The sequence below is a fragment of the Periophthalmus magnuspinnatus genome, chromosome 16, assembly GCF_009829125.3.
Source record: "Periophthalmus magnuspinnatus isolate fPerMag1 chromosome 16, fPerMag1.2.pri, whole genome shotgun sequence".
In the NCBI taxonomy this organism is placed as follows: domain Eukaryota; kingdom Metazoa; phylum Chordata; class Actinopteri; order Gobiiformes; family Gobiidae; genus Periophthalmus; species Periophthalmus magnuspinnatus.
In genome coordinates this window covers 28,273,076-28,289,481 of record NC_047141.1, presented here as the reverse complement: position 1 = coordinate 28,289,481, position 16,406 = coordinate 28,273,076, and the positions used below count along the sequence as shown (strand labels likewise).

General features: G+C 42.0%; 1 protein-coding gene across 1 annotated transcript in view; it reads right to left on the bottom strand.

Moving 5' to 3' along the window:
• cers2b (ceramide synthase 2b) overlaps window positions 1–16,406 on the bottom strand; it is a 29,478-nt gene that overhangs the window by 10,202 nt on the left and 2,870 nt on the right. The window contains exons 2-4 of the mRNA XM_033981111.2: window positions 3,735–3,908; window positions 2,308–2,425; window positions 640–758 (exon numbers count right to left, since the gene is read on the bottom strand). Coding sequence (XP_033837002.1) covers window positions 640–758; window positions 2,308–2,425; window positions 3,735–3,907 — 410 coding nt within the window. The 5' untranslated portion in view covers window position 3,908. The remainder of the gene's footprint in view (window positions 1–639; window positions 759–2,307; window positions 2,426–3,734; window positions 3,909–16,406) is intronic.

Genomic DNA, 16,406 nt, shown 5'->3' with positions numbered 1-16,406 from the left:
ACACTATGGCATAAAACTCATCTATCTTGCGTTTATTCATTTTCAGATATGATGTCGCCTCTCCAGATATCTGACCTGTAACTTAGCAATTTAGACAGATAAACTTAATGCCATACTGTGGAACATTTCAGGCAAAGTTAAAGAAAAATTCTAATCTGTTAACTGCACAAAAAGTTGTAGGAGTGAAGACGTTTCGCTGCTCATCCAAGCCGCTTCGTTCTGCTCTGTGAAAGCAATAATATCTCCATGGAGACAAGAAGATGATGGACGACGGACTCTCCATCAGAAAAGTTACATAGTTCTTTAATTATGTATTTAGTTGATCTAATTTAGATTTTAATTGTTCTAATTTCAAGCTAAACAGTGTTCAGTGGGGTAAGACAATGCACCCCATAAAAAAATAAAACAAAACAATAATTCATGAATATAATGTAGTTTTCTATAATAAAAACGACCTACTCCCCTTTAAATTCACTTTATTTCATTATTCTACACAAGCCTCGTTTCTCTCTTTTACAGTATTTACAGTTCATTTTGCCTGTTAACGTTTTCATGCTTTGTTTATATACTTTTAATTTTCCCACAGGCAGAAAAAGCAATAAATCCCAAAACAAAATGATAAAAAGGTGAATGATTTACCTGGCCTCTCTAAACTTTTTCAGTAGACTCGGGCGGTCCTGGTTTCTCCGCCGTCTGAACCACCGCTGCACCTGTCGCTCCGAGTGTCCAGTTTGTTTACAAAGACTCACTATGGAAGTCTGCAAATATGGAAAACAAAGGGTCAAAGGTGTTTTAAAGGGAGGTTCATATAACTTAAAATAAGCACAATTCTCTGTACAATAGGTTGGGTAAATTTGACATAGGATTATATAATGCCTATCCCTGGGTTTAAACTTTTAACATGCAATATTTTGAGGACTTCCCATTAAAAATCTATAATAATTTGTATATTTTGCTAATTTTTCATAATTTTGAAACACGTGGATAGTTTAAAATTGCGCTGGAGGACAGGTTAGAATTGTAGTGGTATCTGTTGTTACATAAACGTATAATTTCAGATGTTTGGACCTGGTTTATGGTTAATATCTCCGTCTGTGTAATCACTGCGCCTATCCACATGAAACAAAAACATAAAACTGACATAAAATCCAAGGTCTTCTGTGTCAGTATAAATCATCTAAATAGAAATATGTTTTTTCTCAAAAGCATCAGAAAGAGGTGACATTATTCAACCCCAACAAGATCTAATTCATGTCACTTCAAAGTAAAGTTTACGAACCCAGTCCTTAATTCATAACATTGAACACAACCTACACTGCCACAAAAAAAGGTCACCACCTGAATTTAATTAATTAAAGTAAATATGTTGGTGTTGCTGCAGTTGGTCAGGTCTAGGTTCAGCAGAATGAGGTCAGCTGACACCTGAATATACCGAATGACCAGGTTATTTCATCAAAGGATTTTTTCTTCCCTGATGGCATGGGCGTATTCCAAGATGACAATGCCAGGATTCATCGGGGTCAAATTGTGACAGAGTGGATCAGGAGCAGGAGACATAATTTTCACACATGGATTGTCCACCACAGAGTCCAGACCTTAACCCCATTGAGAATCTTTGGGATGTGCTGGAGAAGCTTTGTGCAGCGTCAGACTCCACCATCATCAATGCAACATCTTGGTGGAAAATTAACGCAACGCTGGATGGAAATAAATCTTGTGGCATTGCGGAAGCGCAATCGAAACAATGCCACAGCGAATGCGCCGTAATCAAAGCTAAAGGCAGAAGAATCAAATGAGTGTGTGACCTTTTTTTTTTGGCCAGACAGTGTAAATGGTCACACTTTCCCACCTTCAAGACACTCAAAGCGCTTTACATCAAGGAATCATTCTCCCATTCACAAACACATTCATACCCTGGTGCACACAGACACTTGGGGCGAGGTTGGTTAAGTGTCTTGCCCAAGGACACAACACCAGCATTCATTTGTGGAAGCTGGAACCACATTTCCAACCTGTGGGTCAGTGGATATAACTGCTCTACCAACGATGTTTATGCGAAGAGCGGGATTCGAACCACCAACCTTCGGATCAGTGGACAAACGCTACCAACTTTACTGTAATTAGCTGAAACCATCTGTCATTCACAAGAAACCCTAACCACCAGGAGGAGTCAGTAGAAAGAGATAAAATGTACTTTTTTGGCAGCTTTTAACAGGCTCAAATTTTGCTCGCCCAGAGATGTGCTTGAGATGTTGCTTTCCCTACTATGTCTCGCAGTACGGCATTAAATTGTGTGAGCGTCTCTACCTGTGAGGGGGTCTTGGTGACGTTACAGTAGTAGAACTCCAGTGTGGGGTTATGAAGCACTTTGAGCCGTACTGTCTCTTTAACCCCGAGGAGAGCAGCCAGAGGCGTCGCTACCGTCCTGCAAACAGAAGAGAAACTCACGGTAAGTAAAGCAAGAACGACACCTGCACGAGTCGCAAAATACCTCTGTTGTAATATTGTTTATCTCAAATTGGCTATATTTTAATGCAGTTGTCTTGTGCACACTCTTAGATGTTGTTTTGGTCATAAATGTAGTGTTCTGTTCATACTAAAACTGGCAAATAGTTTTCTTGAAATACACAGAAATAGGAAGAAACAAACACACAAAGCAAACATGGAAAGGGCCTTTGCCGCCAGGAGTCGACTTCTTGAGAAAGTTCTGGTCACTAAGTCACTGTGCGGCTGTGATCTAATGTATGTGAATAACCAAAGTGTGTATTTTTACTTTACTAAAAGCAGTCATCACATTTTATTTGATATTTGGTTAATTTTCAGTAAGTAACAGTTAAAGGGCCCATATTATGCTATTTTTTGATCTATGTTATAATGTTTTCTCATCACAAACAGACCTGGAGTTGTGTTTTGTTTCATTCTTAAATGTTTAACACACAAATCCTGAATATTTAGGCTGAGTTCCGAACAGAAAACACTCTGTTCTACCTTGTGATGTCATCATGTGGTAATACAGGAAGTGCTCTGCTGTGTTTTTAAGCTTCATACACCTTCACTAGAATCATTTAGATGATTTCAGGCCTGGAATTTCTAATCTCTGCTGAACTAAAGGTAAAAAGGAGCCGTTAACTTGAAAACTACCGCTTCATGATATCACAAGGTGCAACAGAGCATTTTGAGCTTTGGAGATGTAGATGGACTCATGATAAAGAGTCACTCAAACATGTGTGAATGAAACAAAACACAACTCCAGGTTTGTTTTTGAGGAGGTAACAACATTATAACATAAATTTTGCATATAATAGGACCTTTAACTTCTGTTTTTGTTTATTTTTTAGCTTAAAAAGAAAAATATGCTAAGCGGCAAAGGCAGAAAAAGTTGACATGGACCAAAATTTACATGGTTTTTGCATTCAAAATATTGGGATAAAAATGTAAATTCATTGATGTGTAATTACATATTTTCTGTACACTAACTTTACTAACCTTTAAGAGCATGACATGTAGCATTTACACAACGTTTTTCCGTATTTCCCCAGCTTTTATGGTGTATTTTTGAAGATTTGTTGCCCTTAAACTGCAAATCATCAGTCGACCTTCATAAAGTCTCAACCTTCATTATAAAACTAACCTGCTCAAATGAAAAGTTGTTCTATATTCAAGACATAAGTCAATTTCCCTGCAGTTTCAATCTACAAATTCAGTGTCGCTCTGTAAAATGACATTACACAAACCTTTCAAATATCTGTCGTATGATGAGGAAGGCCACCGCGATGGGGAGCGCCACCCACAGGTCTCGGGCTTTGGCATAAACTCGACCGTCTCTGTCCTCCAGGTCGGCCCAGCCCAGACCTTTGGGGAACCACAGCCGCTCCTGCCAGAACCACTCGCTCAGGTCGGACAGCATCCTGAAAATGAACAACACAACGGAAATGAACAACACTACTATCGACATTTATGTTTAGAAAGTAGGATTCTGTTCTTGTTTCTCAGGCCATAGTTGTGTTCAAATGACATAATGATAATCCAGAATATTGTTTGTCCATTGTTTAAAACAGCTGGACGATAGGTCTGGTTTATGGTTAAGTAGCATCTCTGTAATTACTGAGCTTATCCACATGAAACAAAACTAGCAGAAAGTTCAAGAGTCAACATAAAAAAGCAAAAAAGATTAAACTTCAAGCCATAAAATGAATATGACTAGTTTGGGGGCCATAAGTTTAGACCTTGCTCTGATAAATGAATGTAAATGTCCCATAGAGTTATATAAGTCCCTGCCCTGCGTCTGAGATTATGACATCAACAAATCAGCAGCTTCTTCATAAACGTTTTCTCCGTCCCTTGCGTTTCATAAGTGGAAATAAGACGGCCGTTTCGTGTTTAAATTTCCATAAGCAAAGCCAGTCGCAAAAATAATGCGTTCACAATATGACACATAAAACAGTTTTTCCCAGATCAATATTTGCTCTTGAGTCATTTGACGTGATAGATAGTGAGCTTTGGTCGACCAGTGATCCCCTTTTTCCAAATTTATTACTGGAATATGTGACTTCACTTTGTCCCATCAACGCTGCTGAAATATTTCTTCAGGAGCTTGTGTTAATGTTATCAGAGTTTGCTTTGAATGTGAGAAAAAAAGGATATAGGCTACTCCTGGTTTGGGAATTCTAACTCCATATCGATAAAGCCACAGTATGTAATGTTTTAGCCAAAAAAAAGACTAAAATAAAAGCATGTGTTTTTTTTGTTTGTTTATTGGACTGAAATCAAAACAGAAATAATCACAAATAATCATCATAAAATTTACAGTGCAGAATAAAACCCTTTCAGTCGTATGCACAGATAAACAGAACCGTTTGAGCTCACATATGTCTCACATATTCAGGAATGTTCCAGGTTTTAGCTGCATAAAACTGAAACTCTGATTCTCCATGTTTAGTTCTGACTCTGGACACCAGCAGGAGGTCGGTCCCTGAAGTCCTGAGTGTGAGATGATGCTTATGGCACTAAGATGTCAGAGATGTAAAAGAAAAAGAGCAAAAGAAAAAATGTATTCCGTCAACTGGATGAAAGTTTTCGAATGATGTAACGTTTTGGCTGCTCATCCAAGACACTTCTTCAGTTCTGGTCAGATTACTACCGGACACTGCCTTATATCCATCTGAACTAAGCAGCTAACAACTCTGAAACTATCACACCTGCTCGTTTGCAGTTTCTTGTTTACAGATTCTGCTCGTTGGCTCGCTCTGTTGAACTGGGATGAGTCAGATTTTGCAAAATATGACTCAGCACTGAAGGAGCCGCTCGGATGAAAGGCAAATGTGTTCACTCTAAAACTTTGGTCCAGTTGGCAGAATTGAATTTGTCTTTTGATATAGATTCAGAGTATTCAAAACTATTCAGGAAAGGTCCATGTTTGTGTGATTTTTTTCCAGTATCGACGCTGAATCCAAATGAATATCCGGTTTCAAGATTCATTCGAGCAGTAGTTGATATCTAGGTAAATATATTTTTCGTTTTATGACCTTTAAACTGGTCTATTGTGTCAGGCCTGGTCCACTTTTAAACGGAGCATTGGAGGCAGCTGGTCGAGTGGGGTTTTCCTCAGAGACCTCTTGAATATTTCAGTTCTAAGTTTAGGGAGTGGCTCTGAGGGTGGCTGTGGTGGAGAGGGAGGGCTGTGACTCATGCTAGGGCCATATGTGTCTCATGTACAGTTTAATACAGTCAGAGGGGGAGGGAAATGACTGCAGCTTGTGGATTTATGGTGCGGAACAGAAAAGTAGCGATGGACCAAGGACGACACTGGAAAAACTGTGGGGTAAAGACGTGGAACTGCTCAATGTGACTGCATAGACTTGAGTAGATTTCACTGCCAAAGAATGACGTTAATGAATGAGTTAAGTGCGTCAAATTACACCGTCACACTAATGTTTTATTTAAATTGTAATAATATATGAGTTCTTAATATGATTTGTACTATTGGGAATCTTCTTGACGATTCAAAATGCATGAAAATCCAGATGACTACGACAAAGTGCCATTAGTCATATTGTCATGATAATTACGACTGAGTTATCGTTCAATAAATGTGATTTTTGAGGGTCTATACAGTGGTCCCTCGTTTATCGCGGGGATTACGTTCTAAAAATAATCCGTCAAGTAGTCAGCTTTATTTTTAACAATTATTCTATATGTTTTGCAGCTGTAAAACCCCTCACCACACACTTTATACACTTTTCTCACACAGGCATTAACATTTTCTCACATTTCTCTCTTGTTTAAACTCTCTCAAAGTTCAAACCTTCGTAGGCGCCTTTGTCGGTGCGGAATGTTTCGTCGACATCGTGGGTTTTGTCGGGGAGAAAACAAATTGCAAACGTACAGCACTTCAGAGTCACACTGCGATCCAACGTTTATGTAAGTTTGTCTGAACGGAGGAGACACGGCACGGAGGAGACTGATGGACAATGGTCTACAGTCCAACAGCCAATCAGGACGCAGAACACAACGCACGTTCATATACTGTAAGAAAAAAGCATGAAAAATGGCATTAAAAAACAGCAAGACCACGAAAGGTGAACCACGATTTAGTGAGGGACAACTGTTTTCATCATGGTACTTTTTCTTTGTACTGGTTTGGAACTTTTTGTTATATTTTTTGTACTACGATAAGATTTGAGCTGTAGACGGTGGAATAAATAACTTGCCTATGACTCATTTTGCCATTTTTTTTAGCAGTTTCAGTTCATATTTTTTACCATATTACACATTTAGAATAGTTTTTGGCAGATAATTCGATTTAAGGGTTATTGTGTCAGTATTGAGTAAGTAACTCATGATTGACACATTTCCAAAAAGCAAATCCACAAATATTGAACTTGATATTTTAAAGGTGCATTATACAACTTTTTCGCCGCTACATGCTTGTCTCTATGGAGATTTCATAGCGCTGTCTGGCATGTTCCACAGCGTAGCATTAAACTTACAGTATTTATCTTCAAGGAGTACGTAAAAATGTATGTAAAACGCATGTAGCAAAGTAATAAATCCAAGGCAAATACATTTAATTCAATGCTGTGGCACATTACAAGCAATGAATTAACATCTCCATGGAAACAACAAGCATATGGCGGAGTCTCCATCGTAAAAGTTACACTGTGCAACTTTGCCGTGAACAGTACAAGCTCCATCATTTCAAAACTGTATGTTAACGATACTTTTATACACATTTTTCTGCGCGTTTTAAACACTATTGAAAGTTGTGATGTCATCTGAGACCAGCCCCGCCCTGGTTCCACCCTCCGCAGCTGTAAATGCCAGAATCCCCCGAACCTCCATCTCCCTCCTCCCTTCTCCACCTCCCTCCTCCTCCTCCTTCCATCTCCACCCAGCCTCTCACACACTGCCAGAAAATAAAACAAGGATTCCCCTTTTTGGCCCACAGAGACAAAGTTGTGTCTACAGCTCCAGCCTCCATTTGGTCAGAAACATGTGCAGCTGAGTACAGTAAAAGCTCTTCTATGGAACATTTTCAACTATGAATTATGAATCACACTTAACCGGGCATGAGCAGTGAGTTCAACATTCTTGTATTTCGAAGTAGTTCATGTGGAACACGCTTATAATTCTACTGGAGTGGCACATTCTGTCATTTTGAAGGATCAACTCTCGTTTTTGTGGGATTGTTTTGATGATTTTTGATGAATATCTCAGACATTTGGGTCAAAGGATTGTTTCTATGTTTAGACAAAAAAAACATGGAGCACTTGACTTTTTGAGTGGGATCAGAGTTACATCCAAATTTGGAAAAAAATACAGTAAAGACAGACAAATGCACTAGTTTTTAAGGAATGAAATACACATATAAGTATTGTGAGACAAATCCTTTTACACGTTTGGTCAGTGCCAGGACAAAAAGTGGTTTTGGGATCCATATAAGGTTAAATCTTTACCGGAACGCACAAATCAAAGTGGACATATTCCCTCAGAACTGCCCTGTAAACTATATAAAGCTGTTTTATCTCTTGAGGAACATTTTCTGTGTGTGTCACATCAAGATGTTCATTCATTTCGATTCAAAGCAGCACTTGAAGCTGATCCGCACTTGTTTTATTTTTAGTTTAACCTTGTAAGTTCTCAGACAGTGCTTTTTTTTCATACACAGCAAATATGATGAGGGTTACGCAATGTACCAAAAAAAACAAAAGTGTTTTTCTCGTGTTGATCAAACCAAATGTTTTATTCCATTGATTTTGTCTGATTAAAAACAAACAAGATGCTATTTGATATTTATATTTCTGGAGATTATGAAGATTTTTAAGGTTTTTAATCATTGTAATTAACACGCAAAAGTCAGAAGTCGCCATGTTTGTCCTGACAGTGAACTGACGATTGGAAATGAATGTATCTTGTTAAAAATTTCACATATATTGCGAATCGTGTGCCGTATATCGTGTATCGTATTTCCGTATTTGGAGTTCCGACCGCGCGTATCGTAGCAACCAAAGAACCAATCCGGAGCGAGGCTGTTGAAAGTAACGCCCCTTCCCAACGCTGTCAATCAAAACCTGTTGCTAACGCTAACGGGAGCGACCTCTGGGAAAGAAGGCGCCTGATTTGGTTGATTTTAATGTTCATATCTTGATTTACAGACATAATAGTGAAATAAAAAAGGTAGGATCACAGAGAGCGGGTTAATACAAACATTTAAGACCAAAATGACGAGTCTGACAGCAGAATTTAAAGAGAGAAGGGACACAGTTTTTCAATGTAAAGTGAATTGGAGCCAGAGTCGATGAAGCAGGAAGCGCGTCCATGTTCACTTCTTATTTGGAGCGCAGCGGCTAGCAGGTTAGCGCTCGTGTACAGGTGTAAACAATAATATTAGTTTATCATTTCTGCTGAAACGTGCCCAGAGTAAACGATGGTCTGTTTCAGTGACCGTGGCCCAGGTCTGAAGCTGCTGACTGTGGGGTCTGTGTCACGGCTCAGCGACTCTCTTCTTTTCCACATCACGTTAGTCATGACTTCTGTTTCCTGTTACAACAACACAACCCAATGAGCTTTGGACTCTGCTCCGACTCTCTCTCTCTCTCCCCAGTTCTCTCCCTCCCCCCTCTTTTTCCGGTCGTTCCCATTCACTATTTCCCTCTTTTTCTGTCTCTCCGTCTTTTTGTCTCACAACCATTCTATCACTCCCTCTAATTCACCCCAAATCTCTCTCTCACTATTCTCTCTCCTTGTTTTCAATCTCTCCCCCAGACTCCCCCTTTTTTATCTCTCTCCCTCTCTTACTGCCTCTCCCCCATTTCTCTCTCTCCTGCTTTTCCTGTACTCCCCGTCTCTCGTTCCTTCTCTTTCTCCTAATCTCTCTCTCCCTCTTTTACCATCTCTCCCTTTATTCTGTCTGTCCCCCATTTCTGTCTCTCTCTCTTTTTGTTTCTCAACCATTCTATCACTCCCTCACTTTCTCCCCAATTCTCTCTCTCCCTTTTTTCAGTCTCTCCCCTTACTCCCCCTCTTTTTATCTCTCTCCCTCTTTTACTGTCTCTCCCATTTCATTTCTCTCTCTCTCATTCTTTTGTCTCTCAACCATTCTCACCCAATCTCTTTCTTCCCAGTTCTCTCTCTCTCTTTTAAGTCTCCCCCATACTCACCTCTTTTTATCTCTCTCCCTCTTTTACTGTCTCTCCCCCTTTTCTTTCTCTCTCCTGCTTGTTTTGTACTCCCAGTCTCTCGCTCCTTCTCTTTCCCTAATCTCTCCCTCCCTCTTTTACTGTGTCACCCCCATTTCTCTCTATCCATGTCTCTCTCCCATTGTCTCACCCCTCTTCCCCATTTCTGTCTCTCTGGCTTTTCCTGTACTCTCTCGCTCCTTCACTTTCCCCTAATCTCTATCCCTCTCTTACTGCCTCTCCCCATTTCTCTCTCTCCCCTGCTTTTCTTTTACTCCCACTCTCCCACTCCTTCTCTTTCCCTTAATCTCTCTCTCCCTCTTTTACTGTCTCTCCCCTATTTCTCTCTATCCCTTTATTCTGCCATTTCTCTCTCTCCTTTTTTTTCCTCAACCATTCTATCAACCCTTCTCTTTCTTTCCAATTCTCTCTCTCTTTCTTCCCCATTCTCTTTCCCTCTTATCAGTCTCTCCCCATACTACCCCTCTTTTTATCTCTCTCCCTCTCTTACTGCCTCTCCCCCATTTCTCTCTCTCCCCTGCTTTTCCTGTACTCCCACTCTCTCACTCCTTCTCTTTCCCCTAATCTCTCTCTCCCCCTTTTACTGACTCTCCCCTATTTCTCTCTCTCCCTCTTTTTGTCTCTAAACCATTCTATCACTCCTTCTCTTTCTCCCCAATTCTCTCTCTTTCTTTCTTCCCCAATCACTCTCCCTCTTTCAGTCTCCCCCATACTCTCCCTCTTTTTATCTCTCCCTCTCTTACTACCTCTCCCTCTTTTCCAGTACTCCCACTCTCTTGCTCCCTCTCTTTCTCCATTCTCCCCCTCCCTCTTTTCCAGTACTCCCCTTCTCTCGTTCCATCTCTTTCCCCTAATCTCTCTCCCTCTTTTACTGTCTCTCCCCCATTTCTCTCTCTATCCCTTTATTCTGTCTCTCCCCCATTTCTCTCGCTCCCTCTTTTTGTCTCTCAACCATTCTATCACCCCCTCTCTTTCTCCCCACTTCTCTCTCTCTTTCATCCCCATTCTCTCCCTCTTTTCAGTCTCTCCCCATAGTCCCCGTCTTTTTATCACTCTCCCTCTTTTACTGTCTTCCCATTTCTCTCTCTCTCTCCTGCTTTTCTCTTGCTCCCTCTCTTTCCCTTAATCTCCCTCTCCCTCTTTTACTGTGTCACCCCCATTTCTCTCTCTCCCTTTATTCTATCTCTCTCCCATTGTCTCACCCCTCTCTGGACCCCCCCCCCCTTGTCCCATTCCCTCACCCCTCTCTGGAATCCCACCCTCCAATCTCCCATGCTCTTTCTTTCTCATTCATTCTCTCTCCCCCTCTCTGTCAGTCACTAATATAAAGTTCACTTGTTAATAAGTTTTAACAGTATCATTTTTGGTAAAAGTCACTAAATCATAAACTTTGGGAGATATTTCAGGAGAAAAGCTGAGCTCATGGAATGAAATCAGCAAATTTAAGCACTTTTTTCCAGCTCCTCTTCCAATTGGCCGGTGCGATCATGTGACCCGACTCTGACCATTTCAAAGGTCCAATCAAAATAACGGACGCCTCTCTCACGGGGGAGGGAGAAGGAAGTTCCTCATGTCTCTCTCTCTCTCTCCACTGGCGCTCTCCCTCTTTCCTCTCTCTCTGTGTCTCCCCCTCTCTCTCTGCTTCCTATGTTTCTCTCTCACTCTGTTCCTTCTCTCCCCTTCGCGCTTTCTTTCTGCCATCTCTTTGTCCCTCTCTCTCCATATCTCTGCTCTCTTTCTGTCTGCCTCCCTCCATCTTATCTCTAATTCTCTCGCCCTTTCCTCTTTCACTTTGCCACCTCTCACTGTCTCTTCCTTCCTCGCACCCTTCCATCCTTCCTCCCTCTCTCTGTCTCACTGCCCTGTCTCTCTCTTTGTCCTCTCTCTCTCATCTCTCCCTCACCTCTCTTTTTGTCCTTGTCCCCCTCTTTTCTTTCTCTCTCTTTGGCCCTCTCTCCACTCTCATCTCTACCTCCCTCCTTTTCACCTCCTTAGCTCACTTTCTCTCCTCCCTCTTTCTCCATCTCCCCCCTTTCCTTTCTCTCTTAGTCCCTCTCCCAGTCTCCTCTCTCTCTCTCCCTCCCTCCTCTTCATCTCCCTACCTTCCTTTCTCTTCTCTCTCTTTGTCCTTCTCCCCCTCTTTCCATTGTCTCTCTTTGTCCCTCTCTCCACTCTCATCTCTCCCTCCCTCCTCTTCACCTCCCCAGCCCCCTTACTTTCCTCCCTCTTTCTCCCTCTTGCCCTCTCTCCTTTCTCTCTCTCCACTCTCTCTCCCTCCTCTTCATCTCCCTAGCTCCCTTTCTCTCCTCTCTCTTTGTCCTTCTTCCTCTCTTTTCTCTCTTTGTCCCTCTCTCCACTCTCTCTCTCACCTCTCTCTCCTTTTCACTTCCCTAGCTCCTTTCCTCTCCTCGCTCTTTCTCCTTCTCCCCTTCTCCCTCTCTCTCATCTCTCGCTCCTCTTCACCTCCCTCCCTCTCCTCTCTCCTCCTCCTTCCCCTCTCCCTCCCTCCCTCTCTCTCTCATCTCTCCCTCCTCTTCACCTCCCTCGCTCCCTTTCCTCTCTCTTTACCCCTCTCTCCCTCTCTCTCATCCCTTCCTCCTCTTCACCTCCCTAGCGGCCTTACTCTCCTCTCTCTTCCTCCTTCTCCCCCTCTCTCATCTCTCCCTCCTCTTCACCTTCCTATCTCCCTTCCTCTCCTCTCTTCCTCCTTCTCCCTCTCCCTCCTCTCTCCTCCTCCCCCTCTCCCTCCCTCCTCTTCACCTCCCTAGCTCCTCTCTCCTCCTCCCCCTCTCCCTCCCTCCCCCCTCTCTCTCTGTGGGATGTATTCCAGACGAGTTGTGATTGTAAACAGAACTCCAGTTGCGTCTGGCACGACCCCTCCAGCTGTTTTTCATATCCACGACTCTGTTTTAAGTAAAAAAACCAGGAAGAAGACGACGACTCCGGAGCAGAGAGGATCCTGGTACAGAGCCCGGGAATGTTTATGGAATGTAAACACACTGGCATCGGCATTTACTATTTTAGATCCATAAAACACATCTAAACGATCATCTGTCCAGGTTAAACGACACGAATAATCACCTTGTTTTGGAGTTTTGCTGAGAATTATCTTTACGTTTTTGGCATTATGTAACTTTTTTTTAGATGAGCATTTGGCCGTTGCTTGTTTCCATGGAGACGTTACTGTTTTTCCTGTCTCATTGTGGACGCAAACTTTCCATTCACGCATTCTTATTGGGAGTTTACCTGCACGTAACTGGGCCTGGAAGCAACTTGTTTAATGCCATACTATGAGACATTGCAGGCAAAACATTCCAGAAAAGTTACATAGTGCACCTTTAGGGCATCTTGCACGTTTTTAAACAAGTAAAGACACATAGAGTATTACTAAACTTTTCTCTTACAATGCAATAAATCAGTTTTTTGTCTGTAAAGTCTATTGTAAGTGATTCCCTGACGATTGTAAAATGTTTTTCCGATCACAAACTCGACGGTGTGGGATGCTCCGGGATAAAAGCGGAAAACCCACCTCTCCTCCCTGGTATTTAACACTAGCTCCACAGGACATCTTAGTGTTTTATTTTTCTTTTCCTTTGTGTCGTGTTATCGGTATATTTCGTTTTTGTTGAGTTTTATATGAAACAAAAAGGACTAAAAGGGGGAGGGAGGGAGAGATGAGAGAGAGAAAGGAAAGGGGGGGAGAAGGATAAAGAGAGAGGAGAGAAGCGGAGCTAGGGGGATGAAGAGGAGGGAGGGATGAGAGAGAGTGGAGAGAGGGGTAAAGAGAGAGAAAAAAAAGAGGGGGAGAAGGACAAAGAGAGAGGGAGAGAAAGGGAGCTAGGGAGGTGAAGAGGAGGTAGGGATGAGAGAGTGGAGAGAGGGAGAGGGAGAAAGAGAGAGGAAGGAAAGGGAGCTAGGGAGGTGAAAATGAGGGAGAGATGAGAGAAAGAGGGGCAAAGAAAGAGAAAGGAGGAGAGAAAGAGGGGGAGGACAAAGAGATAAAAGAGAAAGGAAGAAAGGGAGGTGAAGAGGAGGGATGAACGACAGAGTGGAGAGAGGGGCAGAAGGACAAAGAGAGATAAGAGAAAGACAGCTAGGGAGGTGAAGAGGAGGGAGGGATGAGAGAGAGAGAGTGGAGAGAGGGGTAAAGAGAGAAAGGAAAGAAGGGGAGAAGGACAAAGAGAGAGGAGAGAAGCGGAGCTAGGGGGATGAAGAGGAGGGAGGGATGAAAGAGAGAGTGGAGAGGGAGGGGGCAAAGAGAGAGGGAGAGAAAGAGAGCTAGAGAGGTGAAGAGGAGGGAGGGAGAGATGAGAGTGGAGAGAGGGAGAGGGAGAAAGAGAGAGGAAGGAAAGGGAGCTAGGGAGGTGAAAAGAAGGGAGGGAGAGATGAGAGAAAGAGTGGAAAGAGGGACAAAGAAAGAGAAAGGAAAGAGGGGGAGAAGGACAAAGAGATAAAAGAGAAAGGGAGCTAAGGAGATGAAGAGGAGGGAGGGATGAGAGACAGACTGGAGAGAGGGAGAGAAGGACAAAGAGAGATACAGGAAAGAGGGGGCGAAGGACAAAGAGAGATAAGAGAAAGAGAGCTAGGGAGGTGAAGAGGAGGGAGGGATGAGATGAGAGAAAGAGTGGAAAGAGGGACAAAGAGAGAGAAAGGAAAGAGGGGGAGAAGGATAAAGAGAGAGGAGAGAAGTGGCGCTAACGGGATGAAGAGGAGAGAGGGATGAGAGAGAGAGTGGAGAGGGGCAAAGAGAGAGGAAGGAAAGGGAGCTAGGGAGGTGAAGAGGAGGGATGGAGAGATGAGAGAGTGGAGAAAGGGACAAAGAGAGAGAAATGAAAGAGGGGGAGAAGGACAAAGAGAGAGGAGAGAAGCGGAGCTAGGGAGTCACTGACACTTTTAAATCTTCAATCGCACTGATAATTCTTAGGTTTTACTCAACAAATTTTAGCAGTAGATAAACTGAACCTTCTGATATTTTTGGTGATATATACGGTTATAATTGTTCACTTACAATTTAAATTATCACAACTTAAACTAGCGGAAGTAAAAATGACCTACTTTTTAAAAATAATGTTTTTTAAGTGTCCAGAACTTTGGGTTTCTCCCTGAACAGCCCGATCCAACACACTTTCATAACATTTAAAAGCATTTCCAGGCGTTTGGCTCTTATTTGATCCTCGATATTACGCTTTAAGTCGTTTATTAAGTCGTCTGAGGTTTATTCACAAACACCTTTTCTTTAAGATCACCCCACAGGAAGAAATCAGGACTAGTCAGGTCTGTGGAGATCACATACCGCTCCCTGTCTTTGAAAAACAAGGTGTTTAATGGTGTTTACGCTCGGGGCATCTCTGGTGTTAAACTCAGTATTTGATCCATGTGACTCAAAGTACCACTGAACAATGAAGGTTCGTTCCTCGTTGCTGTATTTGCTCAGATTAATGTCGGAAGAGTCGTTCTAAATGCTCTGAAAAAATGAAAATATTAAGAAACAAAAGAGTTACGCTTTTTTTTTAACTGTCAGTGACTTTTGGGCCACCCTGTATATAAATAAACTTGAACTGAATTGCGAGCTGATTGTCATTGTGCAACGTCGGCCCCGCTTCACGTCTCCATCTGAAAAAGCCGTTCTAAAGCTCCGCATGTGCCCCAAAAATCCAAGCATGAGCGATGTGCCAAAGGGTTTACGGGAGCTAATTTTAAATACCTACTTGCCCCTTTCACGAGAAGAAAATCAGCTTTATTAAGTTCAATTAAGCCTATTCCACTGCCACGTATTTTAGAGAAATAAATAAGCAAATAAACGCAAATCAGGTCAAAACTACTCCAAAACAACATGTTAATGGGACGTCGTTTTAAGTTGACTGCAGACCACTGTCAATAAATCTCCTCATTTACATCCTCGTTTACCTAAATGAGGATGTAAGGAATGAGGAAAGTGTATAAAGTGTGTGGTGAGGGGTTTTACAGCAAAAAACACGTAGAATAACCGTAAAAATAAAGCTGATACTTCGCGGATTTCGACTATTGCGGGTTATTTTTAGAACGTGACCCTTGCGATAAACGAGGGAACACTTAATTTGAATTTAAATAGGTTGTTGTATTTAATATTTTACGCTTTTAATGAAAGTAGCACCACCTTTGAGCAATGGAGCAAACATGCAGCTGCACACAGAGCCTATTTACTTACTGTACTGCATTGAGTGGATAACTTTACTGCTACATGTTATGTTATTAATGACAACAAATGCAAGCGCTATAACTAACTCTCCATATGTCCCACTGTGTATATTCTCGTATCTGTCTATATTAGGCTTAATGACAGACAGATGAATCAGATCGTACTCGCACATGCTCAAACTAGGCCTGATCTTTGTGCGTTTACGACAGCTGTTAGGACACTGCCTTCTCAACACTTGTGAAACGGGCTTTTTATTACTCTACTGACCCTCGTGGTAATCTATACACAAACTCTGGAGCTTCTGTTTGCTGAAACGCGCTAAAATGTGATGTTATTAGCAAAATCTTATCACAGTGACCCTGACCATTGTCGCCTTCGCACTCGAATCGGTGATTATTTTCTTGCGTTTGTGGTATTATTAGCGAGCTATAAATGCTTTTACGAAAGGACAACATTACATTTTATTACTTAAACTATGAGCGAGGTGAATGTTTTGCCCAATGACACAAGAATACACAGTGATTAGAGCT